This window comes from Guillardia theta, assembly GCF_000315625.1.
Source record: "Guillardia theta CCMP2712 unplaced genomic scaffold GUITHscaffold_89, whole genome shotgun sequence".
In the NCBI taxonomy this organism is placed as follows: domain Eukaryota; class Cryptophyceae; order Pyrenomonadales; family Geminigeraceae; genus Guillardia; species Guillardia theta.
In genome coordinates, this window is record NW_005434585.1 from 164,836 (window position 1) to 183,547 (window position 18,712).

The window sequence follows — 18,712 nt, forward strand, 5'->3', positions numbered from 1 at the left end:
GCGACTCATGCAGAGACATCAGTTGCGCGAAGGGCAGCAGCTTCGATTCTGCCACCGACGTCCTTCTCATGCTGATCGACCTGAGGGCATCGGCCAAGAGAGGGGGAGGACGAGCAATGAAGGACCGTGTCGTCGACCTTGGTGTGGTAGGGTTGGACGGCCCCGACGATACTACAGTACCACCTGACCTTGTCCTAACGAGCGAGCCTGGCCTTCCTGAAACTGACCTTGCAGATGGAGGCCGCTGGATCCCCTCGGGTCTTTCAGGCATGGTGAACTCAGAGCTCTCAGGCTGCTGCTCTGTATCTCAAGGACTCAAGCTGTTGGACAGCAAGCTGTTGCATTGCCGTTTTACTGTTTGACTTTTTTTTGTACTAGTGTGCCGTGCTGCTGCCCCGGGCCCGGCAGGCGACCGGGCTCAGGCTCAACTTGCCGCCGCCGGGTGATCGGACGTAGCCTGTCGGGGTCAGACTCATCGGGCCTCCGGCCGCCGATTGGACCTTCACCCTTGACCTTCAGCTCAAAGTTAAGCCTGCCAGTGGCAAGGCAGTCATGGTAAGACCGTGACAATGATTAGACTGTTCCCAGCAGCTCAGTTGTTGCAGAACAGTCACCCTGCACAGCCTCGGAAACCGGTCACAACTTGTGCGGCGGGTCATATTGTTTCGAGCCCCTGGTGCGCAGTATCTGTGCAGACACTCAGTTTCCTGGGCAATTTGCCATGAACCATGAACGGTAGCCTTACAGTGCTTTATTTCATTTCTGAATCAGAGTCATACTCTTTACAGTTCACAACAGTCACTCCAGTCGGAATGTCTGGCACACAAGCTGCTCGCACTTGAGACTCATTGGCGACTGTCGCAATCTTCAATCTCTGCTTCCGAACATACACTACAGCAATTACTGTAATGCCGATGGCAGAAAATGCACACGCCACGACAACGACGATGATAAGTGGAGAACTGTCTGCTTTGCTGATCTCAGTCGCTCCCGTGCTCTGACTCGTATTGTTGCTATCAGAAGATGAAGCCGTTTTCTGAGTGTTGTCATGACTTTGAGATGAGCCTAGAATCCCCTGATCGCTCGGTAGATTTGTTCCTCCGGATGACTCCGATTTCTGAGGTGGAGGAGTTGTTGCAATGGTTGTCGTAGTTGTTGTGATTCTGCTTGTAGTCGTGGTCGTGGTCGTGGTCGTGGTCGTGGTCGTGGTCGTGGTCGTGGTGGCGTCTGCGGTTGTGGTTGTTTCCTGAGGAATCTGAAGCGGCGCAACAGTGTAGTTGGAAAACGATGTCGCAACAGACACCGATGAAAACAAATTGGTACCTAGCGCTGCTTTTGTAGCCTCGGAGTTAAGATTTGAAGCGGTCATTGTAGCGGCTGCCTTGTTTGCATACAGTTTGCTTTTCATGCTGATAGTGGCCATCATAGTAGTAGAAGATGAGGAAGCGCTAGTTTCGCTGTTGATAGTCACATCGTTCTGTGAGGAAAGAGGGCCAGCGGCGTTGGCCAGCACTGTCCTGATTGTGCTTCTAGTGGTAGATGTCAGGCCGCTGGAAGCAGCCGCGTAGTTAAAGGAAACTTTCAGCGAAATCTCCGAAGAAGGCTCTACCAGGACCTGAGGAACGCACTGCTCGAACAAACAACCAACTACCAATGTCTGGGTGTCGTCCCAGAAGCCGTAAGTCACTGGATCCAGCGCGCTTTCAGTGAAAAACTGCTCCTGGCCGACTTCATTCAAGACATTCAAGAGTTTTGCTTCGTCAGTCACATTCACTAAGAAAGTGACCTTGACCATGAGAGGCTGAGCTGTTCGCAGCTTGGCGTTTGTATGATTCCAATGGACCACGTTTCGTGTGGCAGATTGCGATCCCTTATTCAACTTGTTGGAAGACTTGAGTTGATTTCCCAGCAATTTCCCCACCGCCTTTACATCTTTCATTTTGATGCCGGAAACTGCTGCCCATGAAGCTTGCCAAATGTCTCCGGTCTCTTCATACGTGGTTATGAAGTCATATGCACCCAATCCGATTCGTATTGCTGTTCCATATGGAGGTGGAATGAATTTATTGCTTTTCCGCAGTATACTCTCAGTAATAGACAGGATCAAGTTTTGATCCGACGAAATGTCGGTTGTCAATGAATACGAAGTCTTGACGATATCGATCTGCGCGAGAAATCTTGGTTTGGCAAGGTATCCTATTCCGAATTTTATCAGTGATAACTGAGCTTCTCCCACGAGAGAGTCGAAGACAGCTGAGGAGTAGGTCGTTCCCCCGCATGATCCTCTGCAGCCCCAGAAGTATCCTTGGGCGCAGCATCCGCATGTCCCTGTCGCCCGTGTGCTACACGGCCCTGTTCCCTGGGCATCGCCGCATGTTCCCAGGCATCCATAAAGGATCCCAGACTCGCAACATCCACATTCATACGTCTCGCGGGTGCTGCAAGGTCCAGAACCTGCTCCGCCACAGCTGCCAGAGCAACCGTAGACCCAACCTGAAGTACAACAGCCGCAGCGACCAGTCCGACGAGTAGAGCAAGGACCTGAATCCGGAGCACATGAACAGCATGAAGAACAGAAACCCAAGAAAGAAGTACAACAGCCGCATTCACACAGTAGGCTGACAGCTGAAGATATGCTCTGATTCTTAAGCTCATGCAGGGACCTTCGATCTGGGCTCAGGCTTGATCCGAAAACTTTTGTAACCTCAAATGTAACGCGAAGTTTGGTACGAGTGCTTATTGTAGCAGAAGACATTGCCAGGTCAGACCTAAACTTGTTCTTATAGTCCATGATGAAACCGAAGTAGAAACCTCCAATGGCAGGGATCAAGATAGCTACGAGAGCCACGGCAACGCTCATTGAAGAGCACAACCTTGAGCTCGAGCTCGCCATTTTCAAGGTGTCTCTGCGGACGCCGGGCAGGACGCTGTTTCAATCCGGAAAGCTAACGCCAAAGGTCAATGTGGGGGTGGTGTGTGATGTAAAAAAGGGGGTATGGAGTCAGGTTTACTCAAAGTTAAGTTAAAATCAGGTATGCCGGGGGCAAGAACATTTCGTGTCAAAGGCTGAGGGAGAGGCAATACACGAGTTGGCAGATCAGCAGGACCCCCGCAAGTCCCCCGGCGCCTCAGTCCACTAGCATGAGGGGTTCAGGTGGTCACTTTGTTTATATGTCGGGTGCATGCTCAGACCCATGCGATAGTCCTCAACTCGGTGCCGAAAAAATGACTTTTTTTTTTGTCGATGGTACTGAGGCGGGCGTGACAATTTCCATCATTGGGCAGAAAGGGGATGAGGGCTGCTAACAGTTCTAAGCGCAAGAATGTCCAGGCTCGCCGTGGTGGCCGCGCTTGCAGCGGCAGGACTAGCAGGTGAGAGGAGGAAGAAGACGGGCTGACCTCGTCCTGGAGCAAAGATACGCAAGAGTCAGCACCTGACTGATCATGAGTGATATGATTTCACGTTTGTTGGGGTCTAGGAGCAGGAATTAAAGGGAGTCAGGCAAGGTTGCATGCTGGGTTCAGGGCAGCTAGTATACTAGGAATAGAGCTCGAGACAAACCTCGGCGGGCACACACGATCGATACTGAAAGTTGCTGCAGAGGGCTTCAGCTTCTCCCATGTTTCCCTGCGATCCGATCTCTCCTTGTCGTCGCCAAGAAGGCTGGCTCTGTCGGTTCGCAAGAGCATCATCACACCTTCGATGCACTAAGTTGCTCCAGCAGAGAGGCCTTCTCAGGAAGGCCCCAGTCGCAACGTCTGTCCGTATGTCAGAGGAGAAGGCACAAGGCGAAGAGAGCAACGTCTCTCCATGGCTGCGTCTTGATACCCGCGGGTACGTCATCTTTGTCTGCCATTTCGATCAGCTGACTCGCCGTTTTCTACTGGCAGCGGCGCGATCGTCTGGTCCATCATCTTGCTTGTCGCACCATTTTTGGCGTACGGGCCTGTTACTGCTGTTGTCGGCGATGAGCTCCAGGTGAAGCTTGTCGTGAGAAAGTGAGCCGAATGCTGACCAACGGGAAGGCTGGAAGAATCATCGCAGCGGTTTACATGGTAGGGTTGTGTGCAGCGTGGACCTTTTCATACATCTTCAGGGTATGGCGCTTGTAGAACCTTGCGATGCACTTACGAGGTGACGTCAGGTTGGTACAAAGGACATGACCTACTCCAAGCAGCTTAAAGCCTACGAAGACGGTGGACTACAGCCATGGGGTTGTGATGCTGACCTGACCATGTTTGCAGCGGTCATCGCGAAGAGATTCGAAGAGCTCCAGGAGGATGAGGTCCTTGACTTCTTGTCAGTTTGAGGGAAAGTTTGATCAGAATGCAGGTGGAGGCGCTGATATCCGATCTGGAAGGCGACCAGCCCAAGATTCCAGGAACCTCGGAGAAGGCAACAGATTTCCTGTCTCCCCTGATGTTCTGATTCTGTCTTCCATGCAGGACAAGAAGGTGAAGGGGAGTGGCTGGCGTCCTGATCAGTATTGAGAAGTAATACGCGTCAGTGGAGAGTGAAATATGCACACATTTAGAACTTGAAAATGAGGGATTGAGATCGTTCCCCTTCAAATATCTGGCAGACGACACGGCATGTGTTGCAAGGAATCTCTCACACACTTTCCAGGGAGTTTCCCGAATCATTTAAACTCTTACATGCTCTTCAGCAAGTGCGCAGCAAACTTCACGATCACGACCGGAATTTGTGATATCTTGAAGTTATGACATCTTGAATCACGCTCGTTCATCGACCTTCTGGAATGTCCAGCTCATTCATCACCTGAGCGAAGAAGTCAAATCAAAGACAAGCACACCAGGAAGTAGATCTCACTTCCTGGGGCAGGTCTAGGGGTAGCGCCACAGCATATCCGAAGTAACCATTTGGTCGCTTCCGACACCTGATTTGAGGGCGTCACATTGCAGTTTGGGAGGCAGATCTATCCTACTTTGCAATCTCTTCCTTCAGAAGATCTACTCTGTCCCACTTCACGCACAGCTCCGCAAGAAACTGCAAATGCTCCAGATATTCCGTCTCGGTGAGTGGAAACGACTGTTGGCCGCACCATTTCCACATCACGTTGAAGAAGATCATCGGCTTACCAAGAAAGTATTCCCTCTTGATCTGTACGTCATATGGCACACCCCATTTCTCTACAATCAGGTCTCTGAAAGCATACCCGTCGAACTCTTTTGATTCACTCTTCTTCCCTTTCCAAGACTGTTGCATCAACGACCGGAAGGCCTCGATCGATTCCTCGTCGTACGCATTTGCCGATGCGTCGTCAGCATCGTTGTTTGCACTCATCCTGTAGCTGGAGTACATCGGAGACACCTTGCACCTTCTGGCGTTTGCCGTCACTGGCCGCCTTGAGTATGTTGCAGGCAGCAAGGGGAACGTGAAACCGTCCGCAAGCTGCAGAAGCAGAACCAACGCCAGGGCCTTGCATCGCTGAGCCACCATGTGAGAATATCAGATGAATAGAGATGCCTGTGCGAAGAAAAGAAAGAAAGAAAGAAAGAAAGAAAAGAACATCGTCAGAATTGAACGACAGGAAACAAATGTGCTTTGGGTGTCCACTATCCCTGATAGTTCCAGGTGCGGTATGGCTAGATGTCAAGCGCAATGAACATACATCCTCCTCCTCCTCCTCTGTCTCTACAAGATCATCGTTTGCGGTCTGCATGCAGCTGCTCCCTCCCTCTCTTTCACTTCTTTGCACCCTGCAGGAGTAGCTCCACCATGATGAGGTGGGAGGCACAATGCAAGAGCAGTTAACTAAATATAAAAATGTTTTATCTTCATCATTCAGGCCGCGGCGGCCCGGCCGGGCCCTCTGGGCCGGGGCCCCAGTGCCGGCCGCGCCGCCCGTTGCCGGGCAATCCGGCGAATGGTGACTTCCGAGTTCAAGGAGGCCCATGCGGGACACGGTGAGGCACGCCTGGCGCCGGTGACACGGGCACCGTACGGCCCGGTCCGCCAGTGAGTGACTCAGGCTTTACTCACTGAAGTATTGAGTCCGACTGAGCCTCGCCCAGTACGAACTCAGTTCAATGTGAAGACAATCCGATGATCTGATCACTGTGCCACCACTAGAGCGGCTTGCCCCAAGTGACGGACTCATCACCATTGGGACCGTACATCTTTCCGCACTGAGGCCGAGCACCACAGAACTTTCAACCGCGGCTACTGACTGACTCGTGACTCGCGGCGGCACTACGCATCCCGCTACAGTGATTGATCCCTGAGGCCGATTCAATGGCCGCTTGATGAGTCACGGTTTGCGCATCGAGCCACGAGTGAAGATACGTTCAAACTTTATTGACTGATTCTCTGAGGCCTTTGAAAATTAACTCGGTTCAACCGGGATAATGATCATAGTAAGTCAGCACTTCTCGCCGGGAACTTTGCCAGGTTGTAAGGGAGAGGCTCTGTGAGCCTCTGAGATAAGGAAATCACGATCATAAGGATCTATTCCCTTTCCGTACTATGGCAGGATCAATTCTGGTGGCAATAGAAGGGAATTAGTATTCCTCTGATAGTCTGACAGGAAAGCATAAAATCATCACACTGGTGGATTAACTACTGCAACACACCCTCATAATTGAGGTCCCTGATTTCGATCATGATCAACCCGAAAGAGAGATTTCCCGCTTGCGGGTGTAAATGTGTCTTGGATTGCTACACGGTCGGAGGTGAACTGGATCTCTGGCCTCTCGCTGAGGAAAAGACCGATTCTGTCAGGACACATCATCCAGGCATCATTAAACATGCGTGAAGGTTGCTTCGCAACTTCAGGTAATGCTTTCACTACCGCACATTGTGAATCTGAATGCGAGCCTACCGATGCCTGAGCAATGCCTTCGTCGTTATCACTGAAGCTGCTCTTTGAGCCAGCACTTCGAACTTCACTTCTTGCTCCCCCTTCGTCCTTCTTCCTGTGCTCTGTTGGGAGCGAGTCTGTCATCTTTGTGTGGACATGTACGTCCTGTGAGGAAATTTCCGCTTTCAATTTCTGCCTGTCAAATGAGTCCACTTTTTGCTTGTATATTCGCTTGTCCTCGTCAGTCCATAGCAAATATGTTGCATGACTCCACGTACGCTTGTTCCATATGTCTCTAACAGCCTTCGCTGTAATTCCATACTTTGCTCCGAGGGCAGCGCTGACACTTGTTGGAGAGAATGTTGACCCAGCTTGAATTCTTTCTTGTGAGTACATGTATATCTCCCGTGCCACGTCGGGAGTGATCAACGCTCTTCCGCTCTTGATCTCGTTTCGGTGCATTGCAGAATCGGAGTCAGACATTCTGTGCATTTCAAGATCGACTTGAGACAACGTTGAGGGCGGCAGGAGACGCTCACTCCTCGGAATCAAACCTCTTCTTCGCAAATCCTCTTCGCCTGTTTGCCTTTCCCCCGTTTCGGCCGTCTCTTTCGCTTTGGGCAGAAGTATTCATATTTCAATCATCATCAGCTGTCTTTCAAATTTTCACCCAAATTTTTCAATGAAGGTTGAACTTGGTTTTTATATAATTTATATAGTCCTTCTATGGCTACCTTAGCATCGCAATGCGTGAGATCGAATCGTTCTGAAATCGGCTAAAACGTTTTACTCTGCATCTTTTTTTTTGATTTACTACAGGCATGTGAGCAACTTTCAGCAAAAACTTTGTAGACGACACGAGCTCATCCTGGAGATACCTGTGAGGGTTTTAAGAATACGCAAAACCTCACCGTTTCTGACCAGTGTCCCCCGAAGGTTGTGGAGGGCTTTGTCAGCATTGACTGTCTATCTGCACCGGTTGCCGCCCATATCTCATCACATAAAACGCCCCAGGTTTTATCTTGAGCTCTGAGGCGGAGTCCATGGCTATCATTGGCTGTTGTAGTAAAGATGGATGGGCGTCCCTTCAGTGGTCAGCGGCACGTAAGGCTACGGTTTTTGGTCGTGTGAAGCGACACGTTTCGTCGAGGTGGTACCTTGCGTCTCTCCGCCGGGTTTTATACTTATAATAAATCGGCCCCAGCCTCCGGCCTCTCCCCTAGCCCCTTGGCCCTATATGTCTTTTGCCCGATTCCCCGTACATCAATCTCCCAATCCCGTCCTCCCTCTTGACAAAGTGGCCTCGCATACACATACCTGCTCCTACTTTCCTTCTAGGTTACCCTTTACTCTCCAACAATCGAATGGGCAGTTCCTCAGAAATATCCACAACATGCTGTAGAGGCTGCTTCTGTTCTGGGTACCTAAACGTCTGATTGCATCTTCGAAACTGGAGGTATCGACATGAAAGCCGCTGCTCGATCTAAGAGCGCACAAGAAGATGAGAATCTGAAGTTCTTCTCGAACAAGAGTGGGAAAGCTCTGATTACCACACGGGTTGCCCAAGAAATATACCTGATATACAAGAACAAGGAAGCTTCTGGTGCAGTTTGGACACCGACAGTCACCAGCGAAGAGCTTGCAAACAAGTACGGGATCACAGCGAAAGCAATACGAGACATCTGGAACAAGCGGACATGGCGGCACGCCACCGTAAAATATTGGACTGAGGAAGAGAAGAGGCAATTCAATAACAAGCCAAAGCCTCGTGAGAAAATGACAGCCAACGAGCTTGAACAGCGCACGCATACGGCTGCTGAGTTAATTTCGCTCCCCGCAAGTCCTGACACCTTGTCTCAGAGCGCACACAGCGGAGGGATCAAGGTTGACAAGAACGAGTCTGTCTCATCTGTTTCGCGATCTGAAGAACAGGAAAACGAGGGATGGCAGGAGGATGTAGAGGTGGCTACTAGTTCCTCCAACATACAGCACAGTCGTCCAAGCTTTGAGACGCAAGACGATGGATGGATGACGTGCCCCTCGAGGATAGGAATGTTTATATCGAGCATCCCTTCGGTCGAACTCAAATAGACAACTTGATCTCAATTATATTTGAAAGGTCTGAGGTGCATGAATGGCATCAAGTTCTTCAAGTTGCGTGAAGCATGATCAAGTTGAAACTTGCCTTTGAAACAGATAACCTGCGATTCGAGCCCTTTGTCATTCGATGCTCTTGAATGTCATTCATACCTGCCATGTTGCGTTTATGTATGCCTTCTCGAGCAATGGACTCTGGATTGTCTGAAAGCATCTTTATAACTATTATTAACAATAATACATCTATTTTTTCGTTGTACAATAACAAATCAGAAGATTGAAAACGAGAGGTTTGGAAGAAAGTATACTCCCCCACTCTCTGTATCGCCCGTATCTCTTCGCTCCTCGCTCAACCCCTTGGCATGAACGAAAGAAGCTCCCCTCCGCTCGATGTCTCCACCAGCAGAGCCATGATCAATCCCGACATTGCGCGCGAAATTTTCATGGCTGCCAAGAAGCAGATGGAAACAGGGTCTGTCTGGAAGCCGACATCTTTGAGTGTTGAGCTCGGGATAAAGTACGGGGTAACCGCCAAAGCAATTCGAGACATCTGGAACAAGAGAACATGGGCGCATGCGACGCTGGAGTTATGGTCAGACGAGGAGCGATCCAGGTACAAGAAGATGCGAACAGGCAATCACACACCAACCAGAGAATGCCTCTATACACAAGATGGACAAGAAGCAGCAGCAGCGCACGATAGTGAGGGGAGGGTCCTTCACGATCAACATGCAACGCAAGGTTCATCTAGTAGCATCGAAGACGTTTCGATCACAGGCAACTGCGACGCATTTCAAATTGTTGATGTTAGTCGAGATAGCGACGGGTTCTCAAAAGACGGATGGATGACTTGTCCGGAGAGGATAGCCTTGTTTCTGCAGAACATACCTGAAGTGCAATTTGATGCAGAGATCCGAGATCCAAGAAGACTATTTTGATTACAACCTCTTTCTAACAGTGGTACAGATTGTCAGCACCCCTTTGGTTATATTTATACCTCGGGCGATACCGCGTTTGATTTACCCATTGGTCGATTGAGAATGCTTCTGAATTGTTCTCCTTATCGCATTCAATGGAGCTCTTGGCGTTGTTCCACTTGTCCTCAGTACACTCTTGCCTAGAACAATTTTGTATACAGTAAACGTTGACTTCGATGCAACCTTTCTCTTGAGTTGTATTGGTACTGAGGAAATCGAATATGGATTGGGAATACAGTACATTTCCCCTACAATTTTCAGAGAAAACACCGTGGTGTCTAGTCACCGAGTTAAGGGAGGTTGATGTATTGTACACAAATAGAGGAAATTCTACAACAGGTTCACTTGTCCTGGGATGTCTTGTCCTGTAGAACCAGCGGGCCAGGCCAAATCATCCTCCTGGAGCCCATGTTCACACAACACCCGAGTTACAAGAGTCTGCATCTTACATCTCAAACGGCGGGAGGCTCTGCAACCTGAGCTGGCTGTGACAAACAACATTCAGAGGAGGGTGGGCAGTTGAGACAATGAGGACCGTATCCCATTCACAAGCTGCTGCGACGACTGGATCCACCAGTCCGGATCAAGGTAAGCACTTGGAGCTACGTTTCAGATCTCATCCTCAAACCATGAGTGGCTTACAAGGCAGATGAGCGCATGTCATGCTGAAACGACTTCCAGTCGGGATGCACTACGCTGCCGTCCTGCCAAATCCACTTCAGCTCCAATAAGATCCTCTTGACACCCTCTCTTTCTCTTCAACACTCACTCCTCCTTCTCCACCGCACTCTAGCTCAATCTCTTACCCGGATGCCACTGTCGCACAACTTCACTCCATCTTGCAGCCACACCATCCCGAACCTGATCTGCAGAGGGTTCCGCCCTTCGGAGCCCTGAGCTCTGACAGTAGAAATCAGGACCATTGCAGCAGCAATGAAGGACAACGTGATCGGTCCGAAGTGCTCAGCTTGATGGGTCGTGTTGGTTTGCAAAACAAGGAGAACAATGTGTGCCTGCGATTCCGTTCAGATTGTGCGAGTGGAAGGAGGGAGGGAGGGAGGGAGGGAGGGAGGGGGGGGGGGAGGGAGGGCAGAAACGAGGGAGGGAGGGCGGGGGGGAGGGACATGGTGGGTCAGACTCACTCTGAGCACGTTGGTGGTGTCCTCCCCCCCGACCTTGACGTTCAGTTTCTGCCCTGACGGTCCGCAGAACCATACCAGCATTGAACGCGCCTCCTCCTTGCTCGCTGGCGGGGCGAGGCATGAGGAGCAATGATACCGATATTTACTTAGTGATCGACTTAGATGTTGAAGGACCTTGTATCCTGGCCCTGAATGAAGTGCCTCTGAGGCGGGGGACTGGTTGGGAAGGGGAGCTGGCATGGCGATGTTCGGGATGGTGATGGAATATCAGGCGGTGAAGGACGAGGTGAGGAAGGAGGAGAGAGGAGGAGGAGGAGAGAAACAGGAACATGGAAAGAGGAAGAGAGGGACGGGATGAGGGAAGTGGAGAGAGCAGGTGGAGGGGGAGGAGGAGGAGGAGGAGGAGAGGGAGAGGGATGGAGAGAATGAGGAGAGGAAAGCGGAGAAGGGGAGAGATGAGGAGGAGAGGGAAAGGGGGAGGGTAGAAACATAAAAAGAGAGGGAAAGGTAGGAGAAGAGATACCAGGAAGGAAGGGCGGGGGAAACGCAGCAAGGCAAGTGATGTTACAGGGGTCAGTGATACAGCAGAAGAGCAAACTTGCGGTGAGAGGCTGACATGATGGAGAACTGAGACAGATACCCATTGAAAGGGGAGGGATGAGATGGAGGGATGGAGGGATAGTTTGAGGGAGGAAGGCAGGCGGCCATAATGTTCGACGATATCTCTAACTTTGCTGTCTCCCAGCCTTCATTAGCAGGCAAGGATTTGAGGATCCCTGCGCGTCAGCACAGCAATGTGGACAAAGCAGGTGCTTGATCCTGCCCTCTGCATCTTCGAAGTCACCGACACGACATTGCAGGCAAGGTGTGGCGGCAGAGCTCGATCCTCAAGGCATGCTGTCGTTGTTGGCTGCCATGGCGGCTGTGACCCGTCGGTTGCAGATATGGAAGGAACGCCATGTCGTCGTCACAAAAGACTCCCTCATGTTCTGGTGCTGCCTGCTGGTGGTGGACTGACGAGGAGGCTGACTGGGGCCAGGTATACAAGTGAGGCGGATTCAGCGCCGGAAGATGTCATCTCGCTGAAGAAGGTTTGTCCCAACTACTCCCACCTGCGTGACCACCTGCGGGCCAGGCTACGGGAGTTAGGAGGGACGACAGCGCAAACCGGCCGTACACGTTTATCATATCTGCAAGAGGGGTGATGACAAGCTGTGAGAGGTGGAGATTGTGTGATGTTGGTGGACAGGGGACATTCTATCAGTTCAGTGCGAACAGCGACGAGGAGCTGGAGTCTTGGTTGAGAGTGATCGGTATGCTGACCTGAGAGGTTGGAAGCATGGAGGCGATGCTGATGCTGCTGTGCAGGCAAGGCTATTGTGCGTGGAAGCACGACGGAGTGGGATGAGACGAGTGACAGGCTCGCTGAGTCGCAGCAATAATGAAAGTTTTGTGCTGTCGTATGTTGCCCTTGATTGCATGATCGACACGGCTGTTTCACCCTTTTTGTTCACGAACATAACATAGCAGCCCACAGATGGAACATTATGGTTGAACGGGAAATGCTCGCACATGCTGGCTCCTGTGCATGTAAACTACATCTACATGGTAACTTCAATATCATTGCACGAAGACAAGGTCCGCAATGACTGCGTGGACACTGAAAACATCATTAGAGGACAGTAGGGAAGGAAAACACAATTTTTTCTCACCTCTCCGTGTCATCCAACGTTGCCGCCTCGTCTGCGTCTGATTGGGGCGCGACTGAGTCCGTCTCCTCCTGTGGATGCATGTCCTCTGTCACAGCCTCCGTCAGGGAAGCAGTTGGGCTCTGCAGAGTCACTGGAGGAGGTGGCAGGTGATGGTCATCCCTTCCGATGACTTTGACAGTCAGCACGCTCGGCGACTTGGGCTGAAAATGAGGCGGTGAGAAGAGAAGAAGGCAAGTGAAGGGATCCTGAGCAGTTGTTGGTGAGATTGAGAAAGCCATGTTCTTGACAGTCACCTCGTTGGAGCTTGACTCCTCATCCACCATCCTTGACCTGTACGATTCTCGAATTGCGATCTGTGTTGCAGAGGTCAGTCGGTCCAGGAAGAGCTGGAAATGTCTACCTCTATCCTCTCCAGACTCTTCTGAGACTCCTCCAGCGCCTGCTCCTGCGCGAATTCTGTGAGGGGAGGACACTGGTGGTAGCCCTCAGACTTCACCTTTGCAATCATTCTCTCCTCCTCGTTCTTCTTCCTTGCATTCTACATCATCGTGGTCAGGCTCGCAAGAGAGGAGAGAGGAGCAAAGGTCAGACCTCGATGTCATCTTGTAGCCTCGAGAGAAGGAGGGACTTGAGCTTGTCCTCCAGCACAAAAAGAGGCAGAGAGGAAGGGTCCACTCCCTCAGAAACAACCCGCAGCAGGTCATCGCTGACAATCTTGTACGTCAGCACCTGGGGTACTCTTCTCCGCTTGTTCAGCCGGTCGCTGGGCTCGGAGTTGGTGGAGCTGTGGAGCGTCGAGCAAGAAGAGAGGGACTTCATCGTGAGGTTTTGTGAAAGGAGAGTTTGGTTCGGGTCCACGTCAACACTGTTGTGGTTCTGAGCGAGCAGGCTCTGATTCGTATAGGAGTCCTCGTGGTTGGAAGACCTGATGGATCTGAAAGAATTCGTCAAGACGTCCTGCTCCTTTGAGTCTGCGAGGCAAAGGAGGGAGAATGTCCAGACTTCCTTCTTGTCTCCTTGCACTTTCACCTCCTGCTCGACTTCAATCTCAACCTTTCTAGACCTGCTCGTAGCTTCGCGAACGATGTCAAGCCATAGTTGATCGCTGATGTTGTTCGAAATGTTCCATCGCACCGAGCGATCTTGTCCCAGACTTGTCACGCAGACGACCTTGAAGCCTCCAGCACCATTTCCTATTCCTGATTCCCACCCGTTCCATTTCGCCCATTGCGGTTTTGACCTAAGAAGGCGCGCGCGCGTCACTGGAGTGCCAGGAATGACCTCATGTATGTATAGAAAACCAGAAGCACTTCTGGAGTACTTGATCCCGAGCTGCCAAGAAGCTTCTTTCTTCACCTCCAACATCTTTGCGCTGGCGCTCTGTGCGGATGCAGCGTTCAAACCTGCCTGAAATGCGTTGTTGTAGCTCATGTAAGTTTCTTTTGAGATCATCAAGCTATCTGCCCTCGTGCTCGGGTTTGTGTGCATAATGCACAACGATATTCACCTGGTCTTTAGCACAACATTTCTGTATTGATCAAAAGAGAAGACCCAGCGTTCCTGCTGAAAACTGTGCCCTCAAACTCTGCGCCCCTGCCAGTCCGATCTCAGCACAATGCCCTTCTAACAGAGCAAACTGTCGATGACCTGCTCTCTTCTCAAACTATCTCAACCCAAACTTCCATCAAAGTCATCAAAGAAACTACAATTCGATGAAATCTATCGCCAGCACTATCAGAACCAATGCTTTTGCTACGTCTATGCTGTCCACTCTGTTTCTCCACCTCCTTGTCCGCGTCTGTCTCCTTATCATACCGAGTTGATTCCTCCCTCGCGGCTTTCATACACGGTATCTCTTTCCCATCATCTCCATGACTCATCAACTCTCGAAAGCTTACAACATAGGACTTTCTCGTTGCGCTATTGTGCAACACCCCATGTTGTCATTTAAACTATCGGGAAACTTTTACAGGCCCAACTCCGAGGCTCCTGCTAGCGGCTACATACGGTAGCTCCTTCGACATCGCTATCCTGCTCTCACGCACATTCCTTCTTTCCTCACTCCTCTTTCCGTCCTTCTCCTTCCTCCCTCCTTCCTCCTCCCTCTTCAATCCCTTCCATCCTGCGTCCCTCCTGCCATCGCCGCCGGACGACGGAAATTCAGTCTTGACTAGCGGACCCCTACCACCCCACCCTTTGACTCCTGACCCACAATCATTTACTTCCAGCGGTCTGGACCCCCTCATGACTGAGCTTTACCCAAACAAGAATCTGTACCCTGGATACTTCTTGAGGCAACCACTTTGAGTTTCGATGTTCTAACTAGATGCATAAGTGATTTTGGGTATCCATTACACAGAGGCATCCTGGATACCACTACCTGCTAACCCTGACCACCCCATCAACATTTTTGCAGACCTTGTGTTGCCACCCTTCCCAAAGTCACCCCCACCCCCTCTTTCGGAAATATCAACTAATCACATATGGGGCCGGGCAAAGGGCTCCCCGAGGCCAGGGGTAGAGGGGTACCCATGATCTATTAGGATCAGACCTATAGATCTCGAGAGAAACGAGGGGTAAGAACTGGACAAAGATGCAACTGTCTATGGAGGCATGTGGATTGAACTGACAGTATGTCTTGAACTTCATGTCGTGACGACGAAGAGTTGAAGACTTGTCTTGTCTGTGACTACACCATGATGTCATACTACATCACGACAACATGTTCGTGTTCACCATAGTTTGTATCTAGCCACAAGATCAACGAGGATGACTGGAGCAAAACGACGAGCGTCGGATTCAAAGTCGTCTGAATCACCTTTGCGTTGCTGTTTCACAAGCATCGTCCATCGGATTAAAAAGAACAGATGCCGGGTTGCCCAACTCTAAGTTGACAGCAAGAGAACGGTAGATTAGAAGCCGGTGATCGAGTGACAAGGTAGATGACAATCAGCACGTGTGAACTGGCAAAGCTCTGCTTTATCTGCGCTCCCCCTCAATCGCAGACAACACTCTTGCAACAAACTCTTCGACCTGTAAAGGCAACATGAGGGGCTTACAAGTTATCACTCGGAAGAAACAACAACATCTTGAGTGGAAACCAATATTCGCTAACAACCATCTCATACCTGCGGGTTGTCCTTCCGACTCTGCGTTAGAGTTCTCTGCGGGTTCACAGAGCCATCGATCTCCATCAAGAGTTTTGCCGTCTGCTTGTCGCTGATAAGTTTTTTGATCTCCTCGTCTCTCTCTGTCGTCACCAGTGAGTATGACCAGCCCATCGAGTCAATATGCTCTCACCGATGATCAACAGCTGTGACGACGAGAGCAGGCATTCGTGCGTGCTCTCTGGTTCACCGCTCGCCTCATGCTCCTGCTCGTGTTCCCCAGCTCTCTCCTGGGAGGCAGTAGACTTCGCGGACTCCGACAGCGACAAGATGGTTTCATCCTGCCATGAAATTGTCACCATCTCCGACCAGCCATGGGAAAAAAGGACGGACCTTGGCATTGAACTTCTCACGTAGAACCTTGAAAGCTGCAAGGTCGGAGTATGCAAGACCCGTAAGAGGGTCCCTGTACTTGGCTGTCGCTCCTGTTATGACGCACTTCTCGTTGAAGACCTTCCCACTCATCTCTCCTCTTCTCTTGTACACGCCTCTCAACCTCTGCTCTGCTCTGCTCTGCTCTGCTCTGCTCTGCTCTGCTCTGCTCTGCTCTGCTCTGCTCTGCTCTGCTCTGCTCTGCTCTGCTCTGCTCTGCTCTGCTCTGCTCTGCTCTGCTCTGCTCTCCTCTGCTCTGCTCTCCTCTCCTCTCCTCTGCTCTCCTCTCCTCTGCTCTCCTTACGCAGGTCTACGCAACTCCAACGATGCGCATGTACTTGCGCCCTCCATCCTGCCACCCGGCAAGTTCTCTTATATACACCCATATATCAATTTGCTGTCCTTTGTATTTTCAGATATTTGATCTGGCGCGGACCCGATCGACCTCGAACGCGAACGAGGGGATGAAATGGCCACATAGTTACCATCCTGCTTCTTTCCTGCTTCTCCTTCCCGCCCTCCTGCTTTCATCCAGCTCACAAGCGTTCCTGCTTCATCCTACTTCCGTCTCATCCCAGCTCCCGTTCGCTCTCGCTTGCTCGCCCACGGCTTCCCGGTTCCTCAGCACGTCGGTGACGGGAGGATCTGCAAGGCAAGGTGTGATGACGATGTCTTTGCGAGTTGTATGCATGTCTTGCATGCTCGAAACCATCACCTTGCCCGGACTCAACGTGTGTAGTTGGTCTTCTTGACCTTCCTTCCTCCTTCATCTCTCACATGTTCCTCTCGATGGGATGATTGGTATGGGACCCGCAGGTCTTCACATCCACCACAAGACGAGTTTCATGTCAGCGCGGCAACGAGGCTCCATGGTCAGGAAAGATGGCGCAGGCATTCATATGTCTGCAAGAGCCGATGAGGAGCCAAAGCTATCCTTCTCACAAAAGCTTGTCAAGGTGGCATGCACCCGATGGCTCATGATCTGAAAGGCGTGCCAGGGATTGGAAAAGTTTGTGAATGCAAACATGGAGAGGTTTGTTCAAGTCTGTCCTAGAAGCATCATGGCAATTCTTGCAAAGAGTGAGAACCAGTGATTTTTTTTTGCCGTGGTAATGGTTCTGACGCTGATCTCGTCCACTCTGCAAGTTTTGTTCTGGCCAACCTTGTGGTGGAATCAGGTCCTTCAGAGTCAGAAGAAAGGTGAAAACACATTCACCTGCAACCTTGCCAGTTGGAGTCCAACTGATGCGAGATTTCGATCTCAAGGTTATGAGAAGAGGAACTGGTACGATCGCATTACCGACAAGGTAAGACTCTTACGCCAGTTTTCCTTCGACTTTCACTGACATTTCGCTCCCTCGTAAGGTTATTTGCGGTGCTTTGCCGTACTCCAAGCTAGTGCCTAAGGTGAAGGCTGACTTGCTCTTTCCATCTGCACAAATTTCGCATCTAAATTCCAAATTCTCTGAGAGCTTTCAGAATCTTGTTCTCCTCCGCTCCCTCCTAGTTTCAGGAGATTCACTTTCCCTTTGCTGTGCTGGAGTTGGATGGATCCGCTAGCTTCCTGATCTGACGGCGAGGCTTGTGCAGCTGCGCGAAGAAGGAGTGACTCATGTAGTAAACATGGTGGCGGAATGGGGGGGACCCGAGAAGGAATACCAAGAGTATGGGATCGTGCAGAAACGTTTTCCCGTCATCGACTTTACCCCACCCACTTTGGAGGTTACAGAATGCACGATTTTGTTGTTTTGTTGTCTGCTTATTGTTTCCTGCAGGATATCGAGAATGCAACAGAGTACATCTCGAAAGTTGTTGAGGGGGGAGGGACAGTGTATGTTCATTGCAAAGGTGAGAGGAAAGAGATCGCAGAGGAGTGAACGAAGAGGAGATGGCACGGGGGTGGAGGAGGAGACATATGAGAGATCAGAGAGGGAAAGGACAAGATCTACAGTTGTTGAGCTGTTTAACAGCGGGAAGAGGACGAGCGGCGTCTGTCTGCATGGCGTAAGTTCTGCAACCTCTAGCCCTTCCTTCTTGCCCCTTGCCAACTTTCTCTCCTTTTCTCCTGCCGATGTGAATCTTGGCATTCTTCAGGTATCTCATCAAAGAAAGGAAGATGTCTCTCATGGAAGCCCAAAAATTCCTCGAAGACAAAAGGCCCCACGTTCTCCACATGTAGCCCTCTCACTCTCAGACGAGCATTCCCTTGACATTCACACAGGCTGTACAAGCGACCAGTCCTAAGGGAGTTTGCTAGCAAGGTGGGGGAACTGGACTAGGCTGGAACAAAAAGAAATGAGGCGAGAGTTTGCGTTTGTGTTTGCGTATGAATCACGAACCAGCCAGTCGGCCTGCCAGTACTCTGACACCAACTTTTATCTCCCCCTCCTCTGCTGCTGCTGCTGCTGAATCCCATACACGATC

The 18,712-nt window shown here is 50.8% G+C and overlaps 11 protein-coding genes across 11 annotated transcripts; 5 read left to right on the top strand and 6 right to left on the bottom strand.

The window, feature by feature from the left end:
* Nucleotides 1-751: 751 nt before the first annotated feature.
* Nucleotides 752-2,860, bottom strand: GUITHDRAFT_115902 (hypothetical protein; the record flags this gene model as incomplete). The annotated part of the gene is made up of 3 exons (XM_005824853.1): nucleotides 752-2,438; nucleotides 2,494-2,541; nucleotides 2,769-2,860. The coding sequence occupies 3 exons, from the start codon at nucleotides 2,858-2,860 to the stop codon at nucleotides 752-754; spliced, it is 1,827 nt and encodes a 608-aa protein (XP_005824910.1).
* Nucleotides 2,861-3,751: 891 nt separating this feature from the next.
* Nucleotides 3,752-4,623, top strand: GUITHDRAFT_165340 (hypothetical protein). The gene is made up of 7 exons (XM_005824854.1): nucleotides 3,752-3,835; nucleotides 3,892-3,979; nucleotides 4,027-4,098; nucleotides 4,146-4,197; nucleotides 4,246-4,286; nucleotides 4,334-4,396; nucleotides 4,447-4,623. Exons 1-7 carry the CDS (start codon nucleotides 3,768-3,770, stop codon nucleotides 4,489-4,491), a joined length of 429 nt encoding a protein of 142 aa, XP_005824911.1. The 5' UTR covers nucleotides 3,752-3,767; the 3' UTR covers nucleotides 4,492-4,623.
* A 3-nt stretch (nucleotides 4,624-4,626) lies between these two features.
* On the bottom strand, nucleotides 4,627-5,490 carry GUITHDRAFT_97095 (hypothetical protein). The gene is made up of 3 exons (XM_005824855.1): nucleotides 4,947-5,490; nucleotides 4,832-4,898; nucleotides 4,627-4,780 (listed from the first exon to the last, which is right to left on the bottom strand). The coding sequence occupies exons 1-3, from the start codon at nucleotides 5,459-5,461 to the stop codon at nucleotides 4,745-4,747; spliced, it is 618 nt and encodes a 205-aa protein (XP_005824912.1). The 5' UTR covers nucleotides 5,462-5,490; the 3' UTR covers nucleotides 4,627-4,744.
* Nucleotides 5,491-6,596: 1,106 nt separating this feature from the next.
* On the bottom strand, nucleotides 6,597-7,283 carry GUITHDRAFT_115905 (hypothetical protein; the record flags this gene model as incomplete). The annotated part of the gene is made up of 1 exon (XM_005824856.1): nucleotides 6,597-7,283. One exon carries the CDS (start codon nucleotides 7,281-7,283, stop codon nucleotides 6,597-6,599), a length of 687 nt encoding a protein of 228 aa, XP_005824913.1.
* A 1,002-nt stretch (nucleotides 7,284-8,285) lies between these two features.
* Nucleotides 8,286-8,912, top strand: GUITHDRAFT_115906 (hypothetical protein; the record flags this gene model as incomplete). Its single annotated transcript, XM_005824857.1, has 1 exon — nucleotides 8,286-8,912. The coding sequence occupies one exon, from the start codon at nucleotides 8,286-8,288 to the stop codon at nucleotides 8,910-8,912; it is 627 nt and encodes a 208-aa protein (XP_005824914.1).
* A 368-nt stretch (nucleotides 8,913-9,280) lies between these two features.
* GUITHDRAFT_115907 (hypothetical protein) lies at nucleotides 9,281-9,856 on the top strand (the record flags this gene model as incomplete). Its single annotated transcript, XM_005824858.1, has 1 exon — nucleotides 9,281-9,856. The coding sequence occupies one exon, from the start codon at nucleotides 9,281-9,283 to the stop codon at nucleotides 9,854-9,856; it is 576 nt and encodes a 191-aa protein (XP_005824915.1).
* A 380-nt stretch (nucleotides 9,857-10,236) lies between these two features.
* Nucleotides 10,237-11,118, bottom strand: GUITHDRAFT_115908 (hypothetical protein; the record flags this gene model as incomplete). The annotated part of the gene is made up of 6 exons (XM_005824859.1): nucleotides 10,237-10,294; nucleotides 10,345-10,380; nucleotides 10,431-10,490; nucleotides 10,538-10,599; nucleotides 10,702-10,908; nucleotides 11,038-11,118. 6 exons carry the CDS (start codon nucleotides 11,116-11,118, stop codon nucleotides 10,237-10,239), a joined length of 504 nt encoding a protein of 167 aa, XP_005824916.1.
* Nucleotides 11,119-11,281: 163 nt separating this feature from the next.
* On the top strand, nucleotides 11,282-12,479 carry GUITHDRAFT_115909 (hypothetical protein; the record flags this gene model as incomplete). Its single annotated transcript, XM_005824860.1, has 7 exons — nucleotides 11,282-11,323; nucleotides 11,783-11,846; nucleotides 11,903-12,029; nucleotides 12,077-12,128; nucleotides 12,173-12,238; nucleotides 12,287-12,350; nucleotides 12,406-12,479. The coding sequence occupies 7 exons, from the start codon at nucleotides 11,282-11,284 to the stop codon at nucleotides 12,477-12,479; spliced, it is 489 nt and encodes a 162-aa protein (XP_005824917.1).
* A 178-nt stretch (nucleotides 12,480-12,657) lies between these two features.
* GUITHDRAFT_144623 (hypothetical protein) lies at nucleotides 12,658-14,237 on the bottom strand (the record flags this gene model as incomplete). The annotated part of the gene is made up of 5 exons (XM_005824861.1): nucleotides 12,658-12,697; nucleotides 12,750-12,949; nucleotides 13,043-13,102; nucleotides 13,150-13,287; nucleotides 13,341-14,237. The coding sequence occupies 5 exons, from the start codon at nucleotides 14,235-14,237 to the stop codon at nucleotides 12,658-12,660; spliced, it is 1,335 nt and encodes a 444-aa protein (XP_005824918.1).
* A 1,491-nt stretch (nucleotides 14,238-15,728) lies between these two features.
* Nucleotides 15,729-16,649, bottom strand: GUITHDRAFT_165342 (hypothetical protein; the record flags this gene model as incomplete). Its single annotated transcript, XM_005824862.1, has 4 exons — nucleotides 16,250-16,649; nucleotides 16,050-16,197; nucleotides 15,878-15,999; nucleotides 15,729-15,782 (listed from the first exon to the last, which is right to left on the bottom strand). The coding sequence occupies exons 1-4, from the start codon at nucleotides 16,379-16,381 to the stop codon at nucleotides 15,729-15,731; spliced, it is 456 nt and encodes a 151-aa protein (XP_005824919.1). The 5' UTR covers nucleotides 16,382-16,649.
* A 103-nt stretch (nucleotides 16,650-16,752) lies between these two features.
* On the top strand, nucleotides 16,753-18,567 carry GUITHDRAFT_144625 (hypothetical protein; the record flags this gene model as incomplete). Its single annotated transcript, XM_005824863.1, has 10 exons — nucleotides 16,753-16,945; nucleotides 17,105-17,244; nucleotides 17,287-17,368; nucleotides 17,555-17,595; nucleotides 17,654-17,695; nucleotides 17,849-18,010; nucleotides 18,064-18,136; nucleotides 18,259-18,292; nucleotides 18,383-18,463; nucleotides 18,510-18,567. The coding sequence occupies 10 exons, from the start codon at nucleotides 16,753-16,755 to the stop codon at nucleotides 18,565-18,567; spliced, it is 906 nt and encodes a 301-aa protein (XP_005824920.1).
* Between the last annotated feature and the right edge of the window lie 145 nt (nucleotides 18,568-18,712).